Here is a 22,686-nt window from a genome sequence, read left to right as displayed (position 1 = left end):
GACTCGTATTCTACCTGCCATCTGCTACCTGGCTAAATGGCTAACTCCACCTAGCGTACCTACGAAGGCCAAACACTACTAAAGTGAAGCTGATAGCTAAGTTAAAGTAACATGCAGTTCAAACAGATTTCTTACTAAAATAACAACCATATATGTTTATTAATGTATTTACTGTTTCAACGAAAGAAATCCAAGTTGTACTGATATCTATAGACCGTTCGCCTGCAAGTCGTCGCTGAACCACCTATGTCGTCCACCATTTTTTCTTTTTTCCAAGTTTCCAGGCACTAGTAGTTTCCAGGCACTTTTCCGTTTTGTTTTTTTTTGCATTACATTACGGGACGATAGTGTCAATTCAAACCAAACTCAAAAACGCCCAGTTCCAAGTATGCTTCTTGGATTTTTGAGTATACTCAGATTTGACAGCTTTAATTACACTACATACTATATACTAAAACCTAGTTAGTATTAGTAAATAGTACGCAATTGGGACTCAGCCTAAGGTTTTTGTAAAACCCTAACGTACGTAGTGGAGAGACAAAAACATGCAACCAACCATAAACGTAGTATTTCCAAAAATATTTAGATGTAACCTACGTGTGGCAAAATGCACATTTGGTTGATTACATGTTTTATGTATGCACACCACAGGCATATACATGCATGTCGTGTCATAGTTGGACGTAACTGACGTCACGTTCAAAGCTTGGCTGTTCTGGTGACGATTCACGCGCTAGTTCCACTCTAGCTAGCTAAAATGGCGTTCACATTCGCGGCCTTTTGTTATATGCTTGCGCTATTGCTTACAGCGGCTCTCATCTTCTTCGCCATCTGGCACGTAAGTAACGCTACTCAAATATAGGGACATACATGCTGAACGACATCGGGTGGTGTGTGTGCTAAGCACCGTAACAAAACGGCTCTGGCAGGCACACGCGAATGAATGGCACGCTCCCGGCCTTGATATGAACCGTCTTGGCTAACTAGCTAGCTGCCCAGCTAACAGTTTACGAGAACCGTGTCTTCGCTTGTAATTGGATTCAGTGGTTCTATTCTTCATGGAGCTCGCTGGCTAACTAATCAGACTGCGTATGGCTTTATTGAATTGTTACACATTCTTCTCTTGTCGTGAGCCGCCTAGTTCGTCTGGCTAGATAGCATGTCACCTAAAGTAGGCAACGCTAGCTAAAGCACATTCAGCTCAAAACTGCTTGTGCATGATGATGACGCGACCCACAGAGGCCGTTCTTTCTTTAAACACACGTAAGCCGATTTAGGCAGTCGTTTAAAGACAGATTTGACATTTTGTTCATACGGCATCCAGAGCAGGCACTTGTTTACTTAAAGGTAAATAGCTAGCTAAGCTAACTAGCTAGCTGGCCAACCTTTTATGTTTGTGTAGAGCTATCCTAGCTTGCTTATCATCTTACACGGATACTGCGGTTTTGTCCCCCCTCTCTAACTGAATATGATTTGATGGGCTAATTAATGTCTGGTTTTGTTCAACGGGTGTAAAACGGAGAACCCAACTGGTCCGAATGCCGAGCAGTTCTTTGGGTTATATTGACTACGCTTGCATGTTGCCGCACCTGCAATCGATTTCAGTTTCACAGTTCGAAAGGGCTTAGACCACATGACCGTGTAGAAAAGGATCTGAAAGTCGGATCACAATGAGAACGTACTCTGCTAACATGTCCTTTATATATGATGGCGTAATAAATCTGAGAGTCACATGTGCGGTTCGTAGTGTCTAGCTTGCGGGCTAGTAATTCCTCAGCTGCTTTCTGGTCTTAATGTATAGCTGCGCTGTTTCCCTCGTATTGTCAAGCAGTTGGTGTACCTGCGTAAGAATACTTATCCAGTCCAGGAAAGCTACAATCGCATGCTGGATGTTGGGCAGAGTAATACTGGTGTTCAATCCAGACTCTGCTGCTTGCTGAGGTCGGTGTCTGGACCAGGTTTTGCATTTCATGTTGAAGAGAAAACTATTCCACAGACCAGTGGTGTTGGACCTAAATCAGGTGGCTACTAATGTAGGTCTAGACACACCTCCTTTGAACAGCACAGCCACCGTTGGGGTCAGATCTTTCAGTACTGGCTTTTATCTTCAATAATATATTTGAAAAGAGGCTGACATGAGGGTTAATGTGCTTTTAAGTGCTTTAGTTCAAAACAATACCTGCTCCCCTGTCTTCAAACGGTCTTTGTACTGCGATGACACTTGAGACATTGGCCTGTCACTGGGAACAGCAGTCCTCCTCTGAGTGGCGCCAGACACCTGTTCTGTGTTGCTTACACTACTGAATTTGTAATGCACATGTTTTCTGAATGCAGATAATCGCTTTTGATGAACTGAAGACTGACTACAAGAACCCTATAGATCAATGCAACACGTTAAACCCGGTGAGTGTGTGTGTGTGTGGTTGTGAGGTGTAGCACGCATGCTGTTTGACACGCACTCTAACCGTGTTTCTCCTCTCCTTGCAAATTCTGGTGAGCCTCTGCATTCTCTTGCTAAACTAAATATCGCTAATCTTTAGTGACTGCCGGCTTTCCAACACTAACACAGTTTTCTTTCTTGTTTTCCTGTCTAAATTTTTTGTTTGTTTTTACTTTATGTTCCTTTATCCAATCGGCACAAAGACAGTTGAGAGGGTGAAAAAGATTAAAAGGGTCAGGCTTGCCCTGAAGGTTGGTACCAGTCACCAGTTCAGCTGAATCCTTCAGTCTGTGTATGCACGAGGAGAGTGCTTGCAAATGTCTTTTCAGTTAACGAAAGCACCGTGGCCCTCTAAACCTCCTGGAGCACTGGAAGACACCAGCACCCTGGCCGGAGGCCTGTCCAAAGCGGACTAATTCTGGGCTGCTGTGTTTGGCGGTGTTCCTTGGTGCTCTAGACAAGGAGGCCTGGAGTTAGGGATTGTGATTCCAAGGGTTCCATGCCCAGCTGTGCAGGTCTGCTAATGAAGTGTCCACAGATTGCCCTTGTTTCCTGAGCACTGAATGGGAATTCCACTTTTCCTCCCATATTCCAAAGGTGCATGTTTGCTAGATTGGCGTCTCTAAATTGCCATGGCATGAATGAATGTGTGTGCGTGTGCCCTGTGATGAACAGGCATCTTGTCCATGGTGGGTTCCTGCCTTGTACCCTGTGCCATCTGGATGGGATGTTTTACTGGCATGTTTTCAGTGAATGTCTGCTGTCCTTCAATGAATGTCCTGTAGTCCAGGACTAGACTTGCTGTGTCCAGCAAGTGGAGTTTTTCCACTGTACTCTCCTAGCATTGTGAAAAGTGCCAAATACTTGGCAGATCTCTCACACACACACACTGTTCAGAATGTATGAACACACATGCAGACACTCCTGTGCTCCTGTTGGCTTTCTCTTGTCTAAACAATGGATCTGCACCCTGTCCAGCTTGGAACACTGGAGAGTTCAAAGGGGCTTACTTTGTGTTGCATTTAATTCTATTTTAAGGACTAATATGCAATATTGACATCAGTCATTTTAAATGGCCACTGCAATCCAGATTCAAAATATTGGAGAGAGTTGTCTGCCCATGCACCCTCCCCCATATAAATCATAGATAAATCATTTCACATTTGTTTAGTAGTAGTAGCCTACTGCTCTTTGTTGTAGCGCAGGGCATGTCTGACGTGATGCCATGAATTACATGATGTGATACCGTCACAGCCGTCCTGTCAAACAATTAGTTCAAAGTATAGAATATAGATTACTGACATGATGTGTTGTTGCAGTAGTAGAGTACAAGCAGATCTGTTTGTTGCCAAGCTGGTAAACATCTGTGGCCCATCCACTCCTCCGTCAGCTAACTGACTGATGGCAGTTAGCTAGTTAACATAACGCTAGTGTGTTATCATGACCGCTTTATCCAGCACTAGTTGTGATCATATCGTTGTGTTATGTCTCTCAAATATTCACTGCCTTGATAACCCAGCTGCACATGTACCACAGAGTATGAATGAAAGTACTTGAATGTTGAAATTACTTAAAATGCCCATTCCTACTAGTAGCTGTGATCAGTTAGTTAAGACTTGCTAACCGTAGCTGAATATGGATGTTTACCTGTTCAGGAGAAAATTGGCCAATTTAGCATCAGTCTTAGTCTTTCTGGGTTCTAAGCTGTCTCCATCTTTCAAATGCATTGCCAGTATTTACATGCATTTTACTATGTACCCAGTCATGGAGCATTTTAGAAATATGCTGAAGCTTTTTAGGTTGGGTAGTATCTAACATTTAATTCTCTTAATCCAGTTCGTTTGCTTGCTTGACAGATGCTGTGTTTGTTGCATATCTGGCAACCCAAGATGTCAAAATGGTACTAGGAAATGTGTTGTGGGTGGGATTACAGGCCAAAACAAAAACAGACTTTCTGCTTCAGAAGGGAAATTACAAAGGACAACATACTGGCTGTAGCTCTATTGTTGGAGAAGCCTGTGTTTCAACTTGGCATGTTTCCTTAATCTCTCATCACAAATCTTGGTCATATGATTGATTTAGAAGAGTAACTATATTACATATTGTTCGTTTCAAATAATGGCAATTTGTCGGTGCCAGTCAAGTATTCATAGAACAAAGTGTTTAAAGCAGTATTTTGTGTTTGTGTGTACGAGCGTGCGCACCTGTGCTTTTGTGAGACTAAGTGTGTCTAAGACTGTGTTTGTAGGTTGGGTTGTGGTTTACACAGATTACAGGTGTTAACTGAAAAGACTTGCAAGTGCTCACAGCATGCATGATCTCTGCCAGCATCCCCCACCCTGTCCCTGTTTTTCTGTTTGCATTCAGCCACAGGGTTGAACCCCACCCATCATTCCCACCATACTCCAGAGTGGCCCACTAACGCACCTACGGCTCGTCTCTACTGTGAAGCACTATTTAAAGCATTCGTGTCACCAACGTTTTCGTTATCATAAAAGAAGTCTTCACCAGTACTCGCATAGCCCTGGGTAAAATAAAGAGCTGGTTTCGGTTTAAGGAATGTGTGGTGTGGTTCCTGGTCTGCTCCGGAGGGAGGGAAGGAGGTGGGGGGGGGTTGGTCATGTAGTTGATTTGGGAATAGGCTCTACCACATGGTAGGATTACAGGAGAACCTGATCCCTGCCAGTTTAATCTGGAGATGTATCTTAATGGATTAGTTACTTTATTGGCATATGTAGCCAGAGATTCAATCAAAACATTATGTAGCTAATTTTGACCAGGCACCATTTGGTCACTCACGAATTAGAAAGAAATGAGAGAACCATCACCAAGAATAATGGTCCAGTTCTGCATGAAAGTATATTTTTGGTCATGGAGGGGTATGCATGTCTTAAGAGTAGATTAGAGCCCAGTGTCTCCAGTATAGATCACTGGGGGGGACACGACCAGATGGAGACCTTCCTCTGCAGAGCTCAGCAATTTTCCCCCACAGCCAAGCAAGCAAGTGAGAGGGAGGGATAGAAAGAAAGGAACCTTTTTAAGAAAAATGAACATGCACAGTATTTTAGCCCTGATTTAATATTCCACATCACGTGTACTACTTTTGCTTCATTCCATTACAGTGTTCATTTTATATTATTTTATATTATATTATTATATCATTCACAAGGCCTTTTATACAATTATTTTTTGTTTGTTTCTTTTCATTTCTCATTATTTCAGTTAAATGTGTTAAAGTGTTGGGTGATGGCAGTGCAGGATCTGGCTGTTCTCTAACACACACGTGTGCATGCATCCTCCCGCACACACACACAAACCAATCACATGCACCCCGCCACACTTTATACATCATGCTCATCCTGCATGGCTGTCATATAGTGCTCCCATCTGGCCATTCCAGTCAGGGACTGCAGGTTGTAAGGTCAACTCTTCACCCTGCCCCTCAGCATGCCTCTGCCCCACTCCTGTCTTCTGCTTTAGCTGTATGTTTTAGGGAAGGGAGTGGAAAGGTAACGAATACACATTTCATAATGTCACATTTTGTCTTGAAAATGTGACGCTTATTCACCATGTAGCCTATGCTGATGAGGCTAAATTGCAGCAGCATACTGTGTAGTTCAGTGGTATCTTGGACTCTACCCTACTGTACTGGCTAGGATGCATTCTATGAGTAGATGACAAAGCACTTTTGTAAATTGCTCTGGATATTATCATCTTCCAAATGCCTAAAATGTAAATGTGTCTAACTTCTTTAGCAGATTCCAAGCATCCTTGCATCTAACGATGTTTTTTATACTAAAACATGGTCAGTTTTGTGGTTTTTGTTTGTTTGTTTTTCCCTGAAAAGTTGTTCAGAAAGCAGAAACACTTTTAGCGCATTCATTGTATACTCCAGTGGTTGTCATGCTTTCTGAGTGATATCAAACTCATGGTCTGGTCTGCCCTCCATGGTCTTGTACAATTGGTTTAAAATTTAAGCGTCATCTCTCCAAAACTGAAATGTTAGTGCTTGGCCTGCATTCTTGTTGTACTATATAGATGGTGTGATTTCCATAGCTACAATCTCAACCCGTTGAGGCCTTACTGTAAGATCATTAGTGTGAGCTTGGGAGGCGAAGTTATAATGGCAGGGCGGAGCCAGTGTTGGGGGGGGGGGTTTGAAAAGGCTTAGCATGTTCGTCTCAGGGCTGAGTTGTGTTAGGGACACAGCAGACTCCTCTTCTCCCCCGGCTCTGCTTCTCCCGTTTGGAGAAAGTTGTCCAGTTGGACTTTGGTCTTCTGCACTGGATTGTGTCTTGGCTTTGGGGGCTTTAATCCAGTCCAGAAGGCAAAATCTGGTCAGATGTCTCATAAAAGAGGGGAAAGAAGCAGTTTTGTCTGTTACAAGGTCCTGGGAGCATCTAGTAGAAAGCCATTGGCTATGCAGCTCTGCACCACTTAAGCAGTGTCTTGTAATGGGCGTCAGGGCACAGTAATGGTCATGCTACAGATCACACAGCTAAACTTTAGCACTGAAATCTGGACACGTGACCTGTTTCAGCTGGTGCTGCCAGAGTACCTCATCCACGTGTTCTTCTGTGTGATGTTCCTGTGTGCCGCCGAGTGGCTCACACTTGGACTCAACATGCCCCTGCTGGCCTATCATGTCTGGAGGTAAGTGGGACCTGCTGCGTTCGGCTAGTCAAAGTCCAGCACCCTTCAAATTCATTTGCCAAAGAACAGTGTGATGGGACTTGTGGTGAAACATGTTTAACAGGTCAAAAACTGTTCTTGTCCTGATTTTGTGTGTACAGGTACATGTCTCGCCCTGTGATGAGTGGTCCTGGTCTCTATGACCCCACCACCATAATGAATGCTGATATTCTGGCATACTGTCAGAAAGAAGGCTGGTGTAAACTTGCCTTCTACCTCCTCTCATTCTTCTACTATCTTTATGGGTATGTACACCTGCACCTCCACATGAGACCACCCAAGACTGCATTGCACAACTAGTGTTGTTATTTTTACCTCTAAAAACATCTAAATGACTTGGAATGCCCTGTCACAAGTGTTCACACAGCCTTTTTGCTCTGCACTGGACTTCCGCTACCTGTTTGTCATTGTTGTTTTTACAGCACTGAATTTAGTCTCTTTTGTCAGATGTATGTTTGGGCATTAAACAATGGTTATGAACTCCTCCATTTCTTGATCCAGACCACAATGTCAGCAGCACTGTTTTGAGGTTTGTTTCTTCATTTAGGATGATCTACACGTTGGTGAGCTCTTAGAGCGGACGCCGTGGGTCTGGAGAGATGTGCATGCAGGAATGTGAGGCGCATCTGCCTAGCTGAATTCGGACTTTGGCCATCTCTCCTAGCGCACTCCGGTTCTGTCCCAAACGGACATCCTGCTCTCTATACCCTATTTCCCCCCCTAGGGCTGATACAGGACACCAACAGCCATCAGTACAGCAGCCTGCCCTGCCCCACTCCCACACACCCCACTACATGAACTGTTCCACTCTCTCAGAAACTCCCCTCTCCTTATTGCATTTTTTTTTTTCATTTTTTAAAAATGCTATTTTTTGCTAAGTTTTTTTTCCCTTCTTTTTGATGTTTACTAAATATTTTTCATGATTTTATAACTTCAGATAGACATTGAAGTTAATTTTTAAATAACTATGGTTTGTGTGCCAAGTTGTTATGTTTTAAACCAGATGTGTTGGTTTCACCTGTCAGATCGTAGAATGCTTTGTGCTAAAGTTGGCATTTTGCACTAGGCTTAAGAGTGCAGCACTTTTGCCATTTTGCAGGATAGCAGACATGGGTAGAAATTTGCATGCTCATGACCTTAGGCCTCTCAAAGTGCAATTCTACCAAACTGAAATGCTCTATCCTCTTAAATTATCCAAACCTTGATTCAGATTTGTTGGTCATTACACCATCGTTATCCTTTTTGTATTGTCCTACTAGATTTCACAGGAGTGCTTCACTTCAGATACAGATGCAGTTCTTTGGCAGGTGCCGTTGCACCAATGCTGTTGGTGAATGGGTGTGGTGGCAGTGAACCCTCCAGGCAGAGAGCCAGCAGGTTGAAGGGTTTTATCTTTGCAGTTGCAACATTGCAGCCTCATGTATGAATCACAGGCCAGTATCAGATAAAGAACATAACAAATGTATAGCATCACAACAGTGGTGTCAGGTGGGGCTTTCTTTCTTTTCTGTAGAGGTCCATTTGGACTGTAACCCTAAGACAAGCCAGGCCAACTGCTGTTCAGTGATCCAGAGTGGTGACACTCCAGTCAGCCTCTCTGTGTAAACATGTGTTTAATGAATATGTATCCAAAAAGGCTGAAATACTAGTAATTTTAAATTAAACATCTTCTCACAGAATTGATCTACTCAAAGTGTAACTCAACCTTATACTTCAGCAATGAGGAAAGGCTGTGTAGTTCTGATACATGAAAGAGTTCTCAGTTTATCATAAAGATGGTGGTGTGAGAAGTTCTGGAGGATGCAGTTTGCACTGTTGGCGTTGTTCTGAGTTGTGTGTCTTTAGTTAGAAGTGAAACACATACCACAGAAAGAAAACGATAATAAAACTGTTCCACCTTCTTTAAACATGCATTTGGACAGTGTTGTGATTACTTCTCACACAATAGCATAGACTAATCTCAAGTAGTGTTGGGTTTATAGAGGACACTGAAGAAGTCATCCCTCCTCTGAACTGCTTAGTCCCCTTCAGGGTTGTAGGGATGAAATCAACATCAGTGAATTACTCTAGACCAGACCATATCTAAAAAACAAAATGAAGATTCTCCCTTCATTTGTATTTTAAAAAACTCGGCAAGGTCAAATTTATAAATATACACAGACTAAGAACCACAGCTTTGTCTGGTTAGTGAAGTCCAGTGCAGTTCTGCACAAGCAGAGATTAAGTTCTTAGACTGCCTTAAAGGCTATATTTTAGACAGCAGATTACTTCTCAATTAATTATTGCTTTATTAATGGGTATCTTTCCTTAAAGTTTAAACAGTAATCACATTAACAAGATCTTCAATTAACTCATTAATATCTGAACTGAAATAAGAATTATGAAGAAAATACAATTGGAACAGTTGCCCTGCCATTGAACTGTACCCACTGTGCTGCTGGGTTGGTCAGCACTTTTGATCATTTGAAAGCACAATTGAGCCATTGGAAGATATATTTCTGAAAAGTGAAACAATTCATAACTCGGAGCACATACTGATTTATATGTAGATTCTGGTTTAAGACTAATGTAAAACAAGATTTTTAAATCAGATATGAGAAATCTGTGTTGAGTGTCATTAGAGAAAAAAGCCATTAATGTTTAAATTACATAATCACAGGGAAAGACAAAGTTGTGATTTATATTCTCTTCTAGTCGGTAAAAACGATTAACGCTGCATAAGGCAGAGTGGCCACAGCAAATCAGATGTTTTCATCTGGACACAGATCTCTCTGAAATGGCTGGCTCCACTTTGGTTTCCTGATAAGCTGCAAACTTCTCTCGAAACTCATGAAGAAAGTTGTATTGCTATGAAGAAATGAAGGAGATACACAGATGGGAAATGATGGCTGGTGTAAAGTGTGTGTTGGTTAAATTTGTATACTAAAGCGTTGGCACATTTATAAATGTAATGTATACATACCATACAGGTATCTTATCTTAATGGAAAATTTGATTGCAAACATCTCACTGGGATCAGCTATAAACTCCTACATAGTTTAAAAGGATAGACAAAGCTCAGAGGGGGTGACTCACCTTGACAGTCTGGATGGCTCCGCCCCCTCTTACATCTCTAATAATGTCAATGGCTTTACTGGGTGTCATGGAAATGGAGAGATGTAGTAGCAAGCACGCAGCAACTGGGACAGTGGAACAAGCCAGAGCTCTTACACAGCAAGTTTAAACTGCTAACAGGACTGTCAGCGTTTCAGAAAAACCTATAGTAATTTAACAAATCTTTGGTGAGACTGAAATGCCAATACTCACTGAGCCCAGAGCGACCCAGACCCCCATAACAGCTGAAAGAAAAACAAAATCTACCATCGACTCCTTGCTCATTCTCTTAAGTAAAGGGAACATGGACTAATTGTACAATATCACATAGCACATTATTGTTGAAATAAAGGCCAACTAATTAGTTAACACGGAATTAATGTAAAATATAGCAGCTGCCAGGTTATGAGGTGCATCTCTAGCAGTGTGTTCTGTGAGCAGAGTGTCTACGATTGCTGTTCAGGAATGCACGTAGAAAGAACAGGACTGGGCATCCCCTAACTGCTTGAAGGGTGTGGGCCACTGAAGCAACGGAAACTGCGGCTTTCTGGAACCTTCCACTGGCAATACATGCCTTGTGACATGGTGCATTACCATACCAAACGTGTTTTTCCAAATGTAGCCATGATGGGATGCACTTGGTAGGTTGATACAGAGTCTGATAAGTAGCACATTTTGTGATGATTTGGCTAAATCAATCTATGACCTGCTCAGTTTTTTGCTTTAACACCATTCTTGGTAAATCATCTTAATGGGTGTGTAGCCACTGAGGTTGGAAATACTGATCTGAAGTAACTTCATAGAATGTATCATTTGTGTTAAAGAAGGGGGGGGGGGTGTATTTGCATGTGCACATATGACTCACTGTATGACAGTCCTGTGGTGGTTTTGCAGACTCTGCTGTAGCTCCTCTAAAATGCGACAGCATTGAGGCAACTCAGGGGTGCCCCCATCTGGGAAAGGTAGGTGGTGCACCCTCAGTCCCCGCTGCGTATAACACTCCAGTAGACACGGCACTCTGTATTTCACCAATTCTGCTCTCGTACAGAATACAAACACATCCTCCACTCCCTGCTCACACAACTCAGCTGTGCATGTGCACAAACACGCATACAAACACCCCCCCCACACACAGTTCAGATACAAAAATTAGCATGCAAACACACCATGTTCAAATGGTACATTGCATAGTACATATTGCAGATGTGTTCTAAGACATCTAAAAATATCAGCCTATGCTGCACTGCATGACACACACAACTATTTTACCCTCAACCTAACCATAACTGTACCCCTAACTCTTATTGTTCTACTTGATCCCCAGTCCCAGCTTTGATGTGGTTTACTGGTCCACCAATGTTATGCTGTGCACCTGCGGTTTAGTGTGTTTTAGACACATTATTTCCAATTATCTCCAAAAACAAATCTGCTATACTACTCCAGAAAAACAATAACATCTATTCATATGTATAAAGTGTATGTATGTGTCACATTGACTTACCCACATCTTTCTCCAGGTTTCTTCTGATGTCTTTATATCTGCATCCTGAGAGAATAAAAAAACTTTAAGGACAAAATGTTTAACTGGTCATTAATATAATAATGAGAGTGAGATGCCCACACTTGATTTTACCTGGCAATGAACATATGCCAAGAAACTGAGTGCACTCTACCACTGACAAGGACAACCTGTAAACATACAGAACAACCTGTAAACATACAGGTAACAAAACACTGGTAATAAACTGGTAGTCAGGCCCTCGTGATACTCACCAGGAGATCTGCAGGGGAGTGTGCTCTGCCTCCCCTGCCTCCTCTTCATCAGATGAATCAAACTCACTCACTCTCCTCATCATCTGAGGACGCTAAAAACGAACGTGAATCAAAGAAGGTCCAGATGCAATTTTAATATTCTTAGCGAGCTTCCAAGACAACGCTCGACAATCGCATAAAAGGTCGATAAATTACTGCATCATATCGCATAAAACTCTAGCTAGCATGCAAATAAGATCGGGCACTTGTCAAGGGGACAAGACCGAACATCTCGAACAATCCCTGTGTTCAAATAACCTTCGGCGATGTGACCAAATGAAAAGGGATCAGCGTCTCTAGATCATCCCTGTTAGCGTGTACTCGACACACAAACTGACGACCCGGTCAGAATTTGATATTTCGTGGCTTCGGTCTTTTACTTCGGTAACGTTAATTATCTAAGCTAGCATTGTTACATTACTGTCATTAACAAATTTCGTTCGTTAGCTAGGTTAACTAGCTATCTGGCTAATTAGAAAGTTTGCACCTTCTTCGCAATAAGATAGCTAGCAATCACACTGTTTTATGCTAATAATAACGTGGTAATAATTACTATGTGCTAATAATCTTGAGGTTTATATAGATATCTTAGCTAGGTTAGTTATCTACCTGCCTTGTAATTAGCTACCGCTAGCTAACTATCCGTAGTTGTCATTTGACGTGCTAATTTAGTGATAGTTAATTAACCAGATAACTTAAATTAACGCTACGTGACTAAAACGAGAGAGAAACTGAACACAAGTAGGTTGTCACTATCTGAACAAAATGATGGTGACATATTATGGGTTTATCCTACTCCACTGTCAGATAGTTAGCTAGGGTTAATGGACTTACCAGCTTAACCATACTCCTCTACTCGACCACAGCTAGCTTGTGTTTTGATATTTTTAAAAAGGTCAGCTAGGGGGACATTAACCAATCAGATCGGAGATTAAACAGAGACACGCCCACTTCATAACAACATAACAACCAAGCCGTTTTCGTGTTTTCAATGGTGCCAACAGCGCCATCTGAAGGACTCAGGTCAGACGTTTGGTGCAGTTTTCGACAGACACAATTGGATGCACAACAAATTTAGAAACAAAAATCATCATTCTTATATTAAAACCAGGCTGTATTCTAGAGCTAGCTAATACAGTAGGAGTAACACCTCAGTGCAGCACACCGTTTAATTAAAAAAGCAAGGATGTCTGTTAACATATCTAAAAAACGAAATATGAATAATTTTGGAACGGTTAGTGTAGAAAATGTCCAAAAAGTATAGTCGGTAATAGTTTTTGTAACGCTCAAAGGTGCTCCACGTGGCGTAGATGAGCTCGAGCTCCGATGTTTACGACGCATTCAGCTGCCGGTGTAACGGCGCTATTCTGCGGACTGCACGTGCATAAGCGCTGACGTACCAGCGGGACGGAGCGGCGCGCGGTGTCGGGTTTTCGTCCTCGTTCCCAGAGTGAAATAATCACCTAGCAGGGACGATCGGGCTGCGACATCCCGCCAGCTTTATCGGACACCGGGGCTTTCGGTATCGTGGAGGCAATTTTTGCATCAGGAATCATATGATGCTCATTATGTCGCCTTATAGGAGAGTGGCAACAGCGTTTAAACTGAAAAAGAAAACTTAAAATCTGTCCGTTCTGTTGGTAAGTGCCTGTTGTATAAGCTTTTGCAGCACTTTAGACCACTTAACTGCTTTAATATATTTTAATTAATCTTGATATTTTCTCGTGTTATATAGTAAAATTTTGTGTATCGTATTTGAGTACAAGCATATGCAGAAAAACTAAGAAGTATTTTGATCAGAAAATATATAATTTTGCTTATGACGACAAAATCCAAATGTATATTAATTTATTAATTTATTCTCTCTCTCTCTCTCTCTCTCTCTCTCTCTCTCTCTCTCTCTCTTTCTCTCTCTCTCTCTGTGGACATTGGGGATCTGGAATCTGTAGGGTGGAGCTCTTTGGCAATTGTCACTTCCTTCACCAGGGGAATTGCTGGCAGGGCAACCTGGTCCAGGTTAGCAAACACACACACATGCTCACTCTAGACTATGCTTGGGACTGCAATGAAGTGACCTAACTACAACAGAGACAGATTCCTCTTAAACATCCACAGAGCTACATCTTTCACAAGAAATTCTTTAAACCATTTGAACCCAAAGGGCATTGCTCATCATTAACTGCTGCATGAGAGTGATTTGGTGATGCGGAGGACACCAAACTTCTGTTTAAATCATGAAAAACCATCTCTCTGCACTCTCCCTTCTCTTTCTGTCCACTTTATGTTCAATTCAACCTGTCAGACAATTCTGTCTCAGAGTCGCAGAAAATCTCTGTTTGTTTCTCTACATGTCTGAGACTAATTGGGCAATTAGGATATGGTATGGACTTTGATTGCAAATTCATATTCACTGTGTGTGTGTGTGTGTGTGTGTATAAAACCTCATCTGTCTTTACAGAGGATGAAGTCTCACGAGGGAGAGCTTGTGAGAGAGATCTCAAAGGTAAAAAAAATTATACCACTTATATACACACACACACACACACACACACACACACACACACACACACACAACTATATATATATAAATGTGTATGTGTGTGTGTGTGTGTGTGTGTGTGTGTGTGTGTGTGTGTGTGAAGTGTACAAGTGTAAGTGTAAGAGATGTAGAGATATTCAAAATTGTAGTGAAGTACACAAGGTTTTCAGAGAAATAATGTTTTGGACATAGCTCTTTCATCAGCTTTGCAAGCAAAAAAGGTTTGTAGGAGAAGCCAGTTGAGAACTTCATGGAATGAAGAATGTAAGAACCTCATGGAATTAACGTTGTGATTTATATATCTGCTTTTTAAAAAACCTCCTCCTACAGATTTAGAAGCACTTTGCTTGCACAGATGATAAAGGACCTCTGTCCAAAACCCTTGTGTACTTCACTACAACAATTGTGAATCTTTCTTTCTCTCTCTATACACACACATGCGCACACACACACACACACACACACACATGCACACACACACACACACACACGCACGCATACACGAACACACACACACACACACACACACACACACACACACACACACACACACACACACACACACACACACACACACACACACAGAGCTGCTGTGAAACAAGCCAGCTGAACAGTGCTGAGGCAATGGGAGAAAGCAGCTGAGCTTAGTTGAGTCTCCACTGTCTCTTCATGCTGATTCAGGCAGTAAAGCTCTCGCCCCAGCAGTAGGGGGTGCCTTTGTCTTCTGCTTCACAGAGTTGTGCAAAGATGTGACATTTCTCATCGACGTTACAGAACGAATCTGCATGTATATATTTAGGTGTCCTAAGTGTATGCCTTCTGTATGTATCTTTATGTATGTATGTGTGTGTGTGTGTGTCTGTCTGTGTGTGCTTCCGGTTACCTTTCTTTGTGTAGCTGCAGGCGATGGTGCTGGAGCTCAGAGCCGGGTTCTCCCGCGCTCTGCTAGAACTGAATCAGATTCAGCTGGGTGACACGGAGCTGCAGTCTCAGCTCGAGGAGACTCGTCACGGCTGCAGCAAGCGCGCTCTACACCTAGAGACGCTGGTGCTCTCTCTCAGGGTCAGCACACACACACACACACACAAATGCATGGAGATGCATAATTTTCAGACCTCACAAGGATTCAATGTGATTTACAATTCTTTAGGAAATTATTTAAAGGATTTGATTCAATTATTTATTTACTATTCTGGATTATTTGTAAAAAATACACTGAATACACGAATGTGACTGCAGGAACGTTTTACACAGTAATGGATCATAGACAATAAAAAACACATACAAATATATAAAGCTGTGGTTTTTAGAGAGTTTCACATTTGAAAATAGCCTGAGAATTTCACTTTGTCAAAAAAAAGAGCATGTCATGAGTTTTATTCTCAATGTTTGTAATTAGTTCTAATACACCAAAATTGATGCACTTGAAGTTTCATATTCAGTCACAGCCCACAATGCACTTTTTCTTCCCCTCACACAAGCATATCAAGCTCTATCCTTGAGGGATGTATCGTTCATTTGTGTGTGTGTGTGTGTGTGTGTGCATACAAATAGGAAGAACTGGAAGAGGTGCGCTGGCAGATACGTCAGATGTGCAGTGACCAGATCAAAGCGGATCAGGCTTACAGCAGCACCGGGGCAGCACCAAGTGACAGGTCTGCTCATCTATCAGCTAATACCACTCAGCCTTTATCATAAAGCTCTGACCATTTTTTTTTACATGATCAATTTTGCTTTGAGGACCTTTAACTTCTAATGCATCTTACATTTTTTTACAAAATAAAATCACCTTGTTTTTGTAATGCATGCAGAATTCGAGGACGTCATCTTTCTTAATTGAATGTAGAAGAAAGACCAGAAGGACTGTTCATAGAAAATCTATAAAGAGACTTAAACTTACACTGATGTTGTAAATTGGCATGAATCCACAGTGATTATAATAAACCCTGTTAAATTACTTTGCTATAATAATAAAAAGCTCATGTGTGTGTGTGCAGTTCTGCTGGTTGCAGTGGGGTTAAGGATGCTGGCAACAGTGTTAATGGTATTAGCGATGCTAATAGAGGTGTAGCGGCTCCTCCTCTTTGCTCTGTGGGCGGGGACCTTCTGCTGCACTGCTACCTGCAGGGCCTGTGGGCGGGGAATAGCTCAGGTGAGCTTTAGCAGAGCACACAAGCATGGCATAAGCTAAGCCATTAAGACCCACGAGTTTGAAACTCACTGAGGCTGCTGACTTTTTAGATGGAGACACTGTCTCCTCTCAGGTGAGTGGCAGGCGGGACGAACCCCAGAGCTGCTCACTGCAAGGTAAAGCTTGCACTTGTCTTATTAGTTTCTATCATTGTAAACAGTGGGGCTTTGAAAAGCTGTCGTGTGCATGAAATCCACGCTGGCCGATTGTGTTTTCAGGCAGAAGGCAGCGGGTGGCTCTGTCTCTGCTGCGGTCCGAGTGGGAGTATGTGTCCAACCTTGGCCAGCTTTACGACAAGTACAAAACCCCCTTTAAAACAGACAACCATGCCAAGCTACAGTAAGGCACAGCACGCTCACAGTCATATTCACCAGTGTGATCAGTTCCATTAGCATCATCACTGCATTTAACAGCATCATAGTATTTACACAGCAACACTCAGTTCTGTATGTCTCTCTTACTGTGTGTCTGTGTTGGTCAGTAAGGCATTTGCGAGGCATGTGGATCAGATGTTGCAGCGCCACCTTCTGTTCAGGAACTCTATGGAGGAGCGGCTGACTGTAGACAAGCAGAGCTGGGCTGTGGGAGACGCTTTCCTCAAACTGACTGGAAACGACAATGTACATTTAATACCATTTGTTATGCAGATGTACCTGATAAATTAGACACATATTGCTTATCAAACCAGTCAAGTTCTGTTGCTGGATGTTTCATATATTTGGGATTCATGCATAAATTATTGCAATTCATTTATTTACATGGTACAATGCAGTAAACATAGATATTTCAGTTACCTCTATTCGCTCTCTTCTCTAGGCACCCATCTTATACAGTTCTTATACCACTGTACTGAGTTTATTTTATACATTTGTGACTGTGTTTCTTTGCAGTCAGCTTTCTGTGATGCATATCTCGGCTACATGGCCTCCCTGGCAACAGTCCTGTCAATGGAGTTTAGCCAAGAACAGCCAGACAAATTACAGAATACACAGGCAAGGATCCTTCTATACACAAAAGGCTGAAGATCAGGAATTAACTTTTAAACACACAGAAGGGTGAAGGCACAACAGAAGGACTCTTTGTTTGTTTTGGGAAGTAAAAAAGTCGAGTTTGCAACAAATTTTAATCCTGTTTGATAAAGATGAAGGTAAACACACTTCAAGCCTATGATCAAACATTGTAATAATGACAGACATGTCTGTGTGGTGTTGTGGTGGACATTCACCAGGAGGAACAGAAGGAGCACTTTAAACTTCTCACACTGCTATTAGCACCAATATCACGCATACACACCTACCTGAACACTGTACAGGTAAGAATGACAATTTCACGGTTTGTTTGGTTATGTTTCATACTCATTTTATAATGGATTAGACACACTAGTTTTAATAGTTTATTAAATGTATTAATAAAGAACTGAAATATTCAATTTACATAAGTATTCAGACCTTCTACTCAGTACTTTGTTAAAACACCTTTGGCAGCAATGACAGCCTTAAGGCTTCAAACCTCAGGTCTTTTTCAGGTCTTGATATTGGCTGGGACACTCCAGGACCTCAGTTGTTTTTCTAAAGCCACAGTATGGCAGTATGTTTCAGGGTCATTATTTTTGTTGAAGTGTAAACCTTCCCTTCTGTCTGAGATCTTAGGAACTATGGAAAAGGTTTTCTGCCAGGAATTCTCTATATTTTTCTACGTCCATCATTCCCTCTGTCCTGCAGTTTCCCTGGCCCAGGAAAACCATCCCCACAGCTTATGCTTGTCAATAGGAATGGCGTTAATGTAATGCTCAGTGTTTGGATTCTTCCATATATGTCACTGGGAACTGTGGTCAAGTAGTTCAGTCTTCGTTTTACTAGAGGATCTGGCTTCTTATGGTTTGAGATTTGTTCAGATGTTCAGTGAACTCTGGATGTTACTCATAGTGACCATTGGGTTCTTGGTTTCCTGTCTGACCAAGGCCCCTTGTCCATGATTACTCAGTTTGCAGTGGACTTCAATAAAGCTAATAAATAAATGTATTTTAAGGACCATTCACAGAAGGAGGTGAGACCACAGATCAATTGGAAATGTCTTAACAAAATGTCTGAATACTTAAATGTGATAGTTCAGTATTATTTGTAAAACATTTACAAATTATAAGAAACCCCCCACAAACTATACGCTAAACTGCATTCTATGACATGCTCCTCACCATTTGAAGGTTCACAGTAATTCTCTTGCTCTGGTTCTCTCTTAGCTCCTGCTAAGCTGTTCCGGCAGTGGACACTCAGACTATCGTTCTCTACAGGAGAGTGAGCATGTGCTGCGTAACCTCTGCATGTGCTGTCACATGACCCTCAAGAGGTCAGGGCAGTGGGGTGAGAAGGCAGATCCAGTGATCAGGTCAGCCTATGACATACTACTCACATAATACCAAAAATGACTATACACTGACTTGATGTCTAATCACACCTCACACGGAAGCCAATTTTAGATTTGCTGCCTGAAGTCTGACCATAGGCGTGAATCTGTTAACCTGTATGCTAGACCTTCTTCTGTCCAGTGCAGATGGCTGACTGTAGTTTGTCTGTTTGCGTGCTCAGCAGCAGGTGCGAGGTCGTGAGTTCCAACTGTGGCCGCTCCGCCTTCACCAAGTACCGTGCCAACCCCAGAGCGGGCACTGACTACCATGCCAACTCCAGGGCAGGCGCTGCAGAATGCTACGCACCTATCAGTGTGCCCAGCAATGGGCACGAGAGAGGGCCCTGCCAACTTGCTGTACCAAAACCAGTACTGCCCACTAATGGCATTTTACGGTACTACATTACTGGTTTACTTCTGGGCGTTGGAAGAATTTAATTATGAAACATCCAACATGTCCTCTATTCTCAGTAAACCAGTGCTAATTATTTATCATGTCTCTCTATATTCAGTAATTCTCGTGAACGCCTGTGTGAGCTGCAGACCCCTGGTGGTTGGTCAGAGGACTGTGTGTGGGATTGCCAAGGTGCAGAGTGCCACCCCATCCCCCTCTGCATGCCCACTACCCACCGACAACAGCAGCTACTTCTGAACACTGGATCTTCAGCGGTGGCAGTGGATGTCCGGGGTGCTGCAGCCCAGAACCAGAACTCCCTGTCCGGGCTGGCGGAGCGGCTGTGTGGGTCCCCTGGGCCGGACGGGCGCGTGTGCCGCTCAGATCTTTACTCTCTGCCGCAGAGGATTGACGAAGGAGACACAGACGCTGACCTGGGCGACGCCTCCGTCTTTGACTACTCGTCCGTGACAACGTGCAGCCCCGACAACACACTGGAACTGCGTGGGGGGAGAGGCGGTGGTGAGAGCCGCGAGGATGACGACGATGAGGATGACGATGAGGAAGACAGCGAGATCCCGGTCCTACTGAAGCCATCATACACACCCTCCATCATGTCCACGTCTCAGAGGGAGGGCAGCGTGTGTACCAGGTGGCAGATCCCCCGAACAGCCCCCCTCCCTCCTGAGGTGGGTGGGGCGGCGTCAGGGACAATGCGCCGCAGCACGAAGGCACCCCGCAGGATGCCTACTGGGGCCTTCCGCCCTATCTGGGATGCCCCCAACAAACAGGTCTTAGGCAGCTCTCTCTCCCCCCTTGTTCATACGTTACATTGCTCAACACTCTTCATGTGGATAAATGCTCACATCACCTCTTTAATGTTACTTTTAATGTAAAGTAGGAGTAGTAACTGGATATCATTTTGAAGGAATACATTGCCCAGTGCTACTTTAAGACGAGATTGAGCAAGCTGATAATAATAACTTCCATTTGAAAGATCATTATATGAAACACATTCCACCACTTGGCACAAAATAAAATTTTTTGACTAATTTAGAGTGGTGTATCTAACTGTGCGCATGTGTGGCTTTGTGGCAGGGGGACACCACGCCTGGGAAAGAGAGCACAGTGACTTTCAGTACAACCAATCAGATCATAAATCCACAGCGACAAACAAAGCCATCCCGGTAAGTGAGGCAGGGGAATGGTTAATGATTTGGTGAATGGACAGTCAGTGGGTGTGGACGTTTGCCACGAACACTGTGCGTGTTGTGTGTGTTATGTGCATGTAAGCAGACCTTTTGACAGCAGAAATTGTTTTAGCTGTTGCTCCCTGAGGTTACCTTAGGCACATAAATGTTGCTGGAATGCTTGCAAAATTATCTTTCGCTAGCTCATACTTGCCAAGAAAAGTTTGGATAATTCATTCAATATTTGTAGTGTTTTGAGAGTTCTTCCAATGAATAAAATCATGTTTTTAATTGAATACAGCCCAGGAAATAGCTATAAAAAAATTCCTCAAGCCCAAAACGAGCTCTGTTTACTTAGTGTGTGCACTAATGTTTCTGTGCATGTGTTTCAGGTCAGTGTATAGAAGTGTGTGCAGTGGCAATCCTGTTGGGGCTCAGACAGAAGAGGGTATCTGGAACGAGAGTGAGGATAGCGAGGGTCCCTGCAGCACTGTCTGACTCCCGTGCATCACACACACACACACACACACACACACACACACACACACACACACACACACACACACACACACACACACACACACACACACACACACACACACACACAGCAATTTAAATGAGGAAAGTTCAAGTCCAAGAAAGGTTCCTTTCTTTAACTATATTTCTACAAACTTGCCTGCCTTATTTAATCCAGGGTCCTCTCACAGCTTCAGAAATGGTCTAGAAACACTTTAGAATGTGTTGTTCAAGACACCATCAAGACAATACCCAGGACTACAGCACTACCTAATTCAACACCAGCAAAACTAGGACACATCACATATCAGGGTGGGGCATTTTGGAAAGACTCATATGCCCCTAGCAGTGCTGGGATTTGTGGCACTTGGACTGTACAGAACTTCCGCATGTTTGATTATCTCAGACAAAGAACCTCACAATTGATCAGTAGAATGTTAGAATGTGTATGAAAAATACAATGAGATCCTCATATTCTGTACAAAATAAGACTGGCTGTTTTATTAATTAATCCCATGAAGGACATGATACAAGACCCCCCCCCCCAAAAAAAAAACAACAACTCCCCCCACCCCCACCCCACACACACAAAATAAACAGAAGCACAACAGCCTTGGCTGCCGGAGAAACCAAGGCGAGTGTATACACAGACCAGGTGTGACATCATTAACAGAGCTCTTAAAGGCCCAGTGAGGCTGGTTGCCTTGGACACAGTTCCTGAGGTGATCCCTGCAGGTGTTGCTCGTGTTACGGAACTCTTATTGTGAGTGTGAGCCGGATGCGGTTGTTTAGAGACCACACCCAAGCCAAAGCAAAAACAGAAAATTGAGGGTGAACAGGGACTGAGATTAAACCCTGGCAGACAACCAGCCCCATGATTCCGATTTTGACGCCATGACCGCCACGAGGCTGGGAGAGGCAGGCTGTTCCTCAAAGTGGCTACAATTCCGCAATGAGTGTGCTAGTGTTGGAGGATTGAGGGGTGTGGAGTCAGGGTTTGGGAAAACAGACTGCAGTATGTGCACAAGCTTGATCAGGACTAGGGCACTAGTGTGCAAGGTAGAAGGCACTAGACAGTAGGTAGGAGGACAATATGTAAGAAACATGCAAGAGGGTTAATGTCCGAAAGGAAAAGGCAGGATTTTTTTTACCATTAAAATATGTACAGATATATTCAACAGAAACAGATGGCCCAACACCGCCTTCAGGCAGTGCAGTATGAGCTCATCAGGGTCACTTAAAATGTTTGGTACATTAGAAATCCAATTTTCTTGTTGTACATGTACTCTTTGAGTACTCTTTTGTGGAGTATGCAAGCACAGCACAAGAAGGGGACTGCAGTAGGCATTAGTGAGGATGTGAGCTGTTCAGACACAGCCTGGCTGTAGTCATGATTAGAGAAGAGGGTTCAAAGTC

At 42.9% G+C, this 22,686-nt stretch overlaps 3 protein-coding genes across 8 annotated transcripts; 2 read left to right on the top strand and 1 right to left on the bottom strand.

The window, feature by feature from the left end:
- The first annotated feature begins 697 nt into the window (after positions 1–697).
- On the top strand, positions 698–9,043 carry cnih1 (cornichon family member 1). 2 transcript variants are annotated; one of them, XM_027010575.3, is made up of 6 exons: positions 698–838; positions 2,335–2,403; positions 2,644–2,691; positions 6,981–7,093; positions 7,234–7,377; positions 7,680–9,043. In XM_027010575.3, the coding sequence occupies exons 1-6, from the start codon at positions 758–760 to the stop codon at positions 7,705–7,707; spliced, it is 483 nt and encodes a 160-aa protein (XP_026866376.1). In that variant the 5' UTR covers positions 698–757; the 3' UTR covers positions 7,708–9,043. The 2 variants fall into 2 exon arrangements, with proteins under 2 accessions (XP_026866376.1, XP_026866378.1); XM_027010577.3 differs by lacking the exon at positions 2,644–2,691.
- cdkn3 (cyclin dependent kinase inhibitor 3) lies at positions 5,384–13,522 on the bottom strand. Of its 3 annotated transcripts, none has more exons than XM_081724935.1 (8): positions 13,438–13,522; positions 11,999–12,090; positions 11,859–11,914; positions 11,727–11,771; positions 11,091–11,313; positions 10,439–10,470; positions 10,208–10,311; positions 5,384–5,920 (listed from the first exon to the last, which is right to left on the bottom strand). In XM_081724935.1, exons 2-8 carry the CDS (start codon positions 12,079–12,081, stop codon positions 5,795–5,797), a joined length of 669 nt encoding a protein of 222 aa, XP_081581061.1. In that variant the 5' UTR covers positions 12,082–12,090; positions 13,438–13,522; the 3' UTR covers positions 5,384–5,794. The 3 variants fall into 3 exon arrangements, with proteins under 3 accessions (XP_081581061.1, XP_081581060.1, XP_026866375.1); XM_081724934.1 differs by lacking the exon at positions 13,438–13,522 and adding an exon at positions 12,872–12,958; XM_027010574.3 differs by lacking the exons at positions 5,384–5,920; positions 13,438–13,522 and adding exons at positions 9,397–9,979; positions 12,872–12,958.
- Positions 13,523–13,539: 17 nt separating this feature from the next.
- On the top strand, positions 13,540–21,372 carry si:ch211-67f24.7 (uncharacterized). Of its 3 annotated transcripts, XM_027010555.3 has the most exons (16): positions 13,540–13,677; positions 13,987–14,053; positions 14,496–14,540; positions 15,474–15,638; positions 16,131–16,231; positions 16,574–16,728; positions 16,818–16,883; positions 16,986–17,106; positions 17,249–17,387; positions 17,658–17,759; positions 17,996–18,079; positions 19,007–19,152; positions 19,353–19,565; positions 19,683–20,355; positions 20,663–20,751; positions 21,147–21,372. In XM_027010555.3, the coding sequence occupies exons 3-16, from the start codon at positions 14,499–14,501 to the stop codon at positions 21,250–21,252; spliced, it is 2,202 nt and encodes a 733-aa protein (XP_026866356.2). In that variant the 5' UTR covers positions 13,540–13,677; positions 13,987–14,053; positions 14,496–14,498; the 3' UTR covers positions 21,253–21,372. The 3 variants fall into 3 exon arrangements, with proteins under 3 accessions (XP_026866356.2, XP_026866355.2, XP_026866354.2); XM_027010554.3 differs by lacking the exons at positions 13,540–13,677; positions 13,987–14,053 and adding an exon at positions 14,100–14,417 and having other exon boundaries at positions 19,356–19,565; XM_027010553.3 differs by lacking the exons at positions 13,540–13,677; positions 13,987–14,053 and adding an exon at positions 14,100–14,417.
- The last annotated feature ends 1,314 nt before the right edge of the window (positions 21,373–22,686 follow it).

The sequence above is a fragment of the Electrophorus electricus genome, chromosome 12, assembly GCF_041902795.1.
Source record: "Electrophorus electricus isolate QZ-2024a chromosome 12, ASM4190279v1, whole genome shotgun sequence".
NCBI classification, from domain to species: domain Eukaryota; kingdom Metazoa; phylum Chordata; class Actinopteri; order Gymnotiformes; family Gymnotidae; genus Electrophorus; species Electrophorus electricus.
The sequence above is the reverse complement of the archived record's forward strand: the minus strand, read 5'-3'. Positions and strand labels throughout refer to the sequence as shown.

Excerpts from the sequence above, each read along its gene's own strand:
- cnih1 (XM_027010575.3), top strand. The coding sequence starts at position 758 with ATGGCGTTCACATTCGCGGCCTTTTGTTATATGCTTGCGCTATTGCTT. Across the intron at positions 2,404-2,643 it reads AATGCAACACGTTAAACCCG|ACAGTTGAGAGGGTGAAAAA; the intron begins GTGAGTGTGTGT and ends ATCGGCACAAAG. Across the intron at positions 7,094-7,233 it reads CTGGCCTATCATGTCTGGAG|GTACATGTCTCGCCCTGTGA; the intron begins GTAAGTGGGACC and ends TTGTGTGTACAG.
- cdkn3 (XM_081724934.1), bottom strand. Across the intron at positions 11,915-11,998 it reads ACTCCCCTGCAGATCTCCTG|GTTGTCCTTGTCAGTGGTAG; the intron begins GTGAGTATCACG and ends GTATGTTTACAG. Across the intron at positions 10,471-11,090 it reads CACCACAGGACTGTCATACA|CTGTTATGGGGGTCTGGGTC; the intron begins GTGAGTCATATG and ends TTTTTCTTTCAG.
- si:ch211-67f24.7 (XM_027010553.3), top strand. Across the intron at positions 14,541-15,473 it reads TTGTGAGAGAGATCTCAAAG|CTGCAGGCGATGGTGCTGGA; the intron begins GTAAAAAAAATT and ends TTCTTTGTGTAG. Across the intron at positions 20,752-21,146 it reads CGACAAACAAAGCCATCCCG|GTCAGTGTATAGAAGTGTGT; the intron begins GTAAGTGAGGCA and ends CATGTGTTTCAG.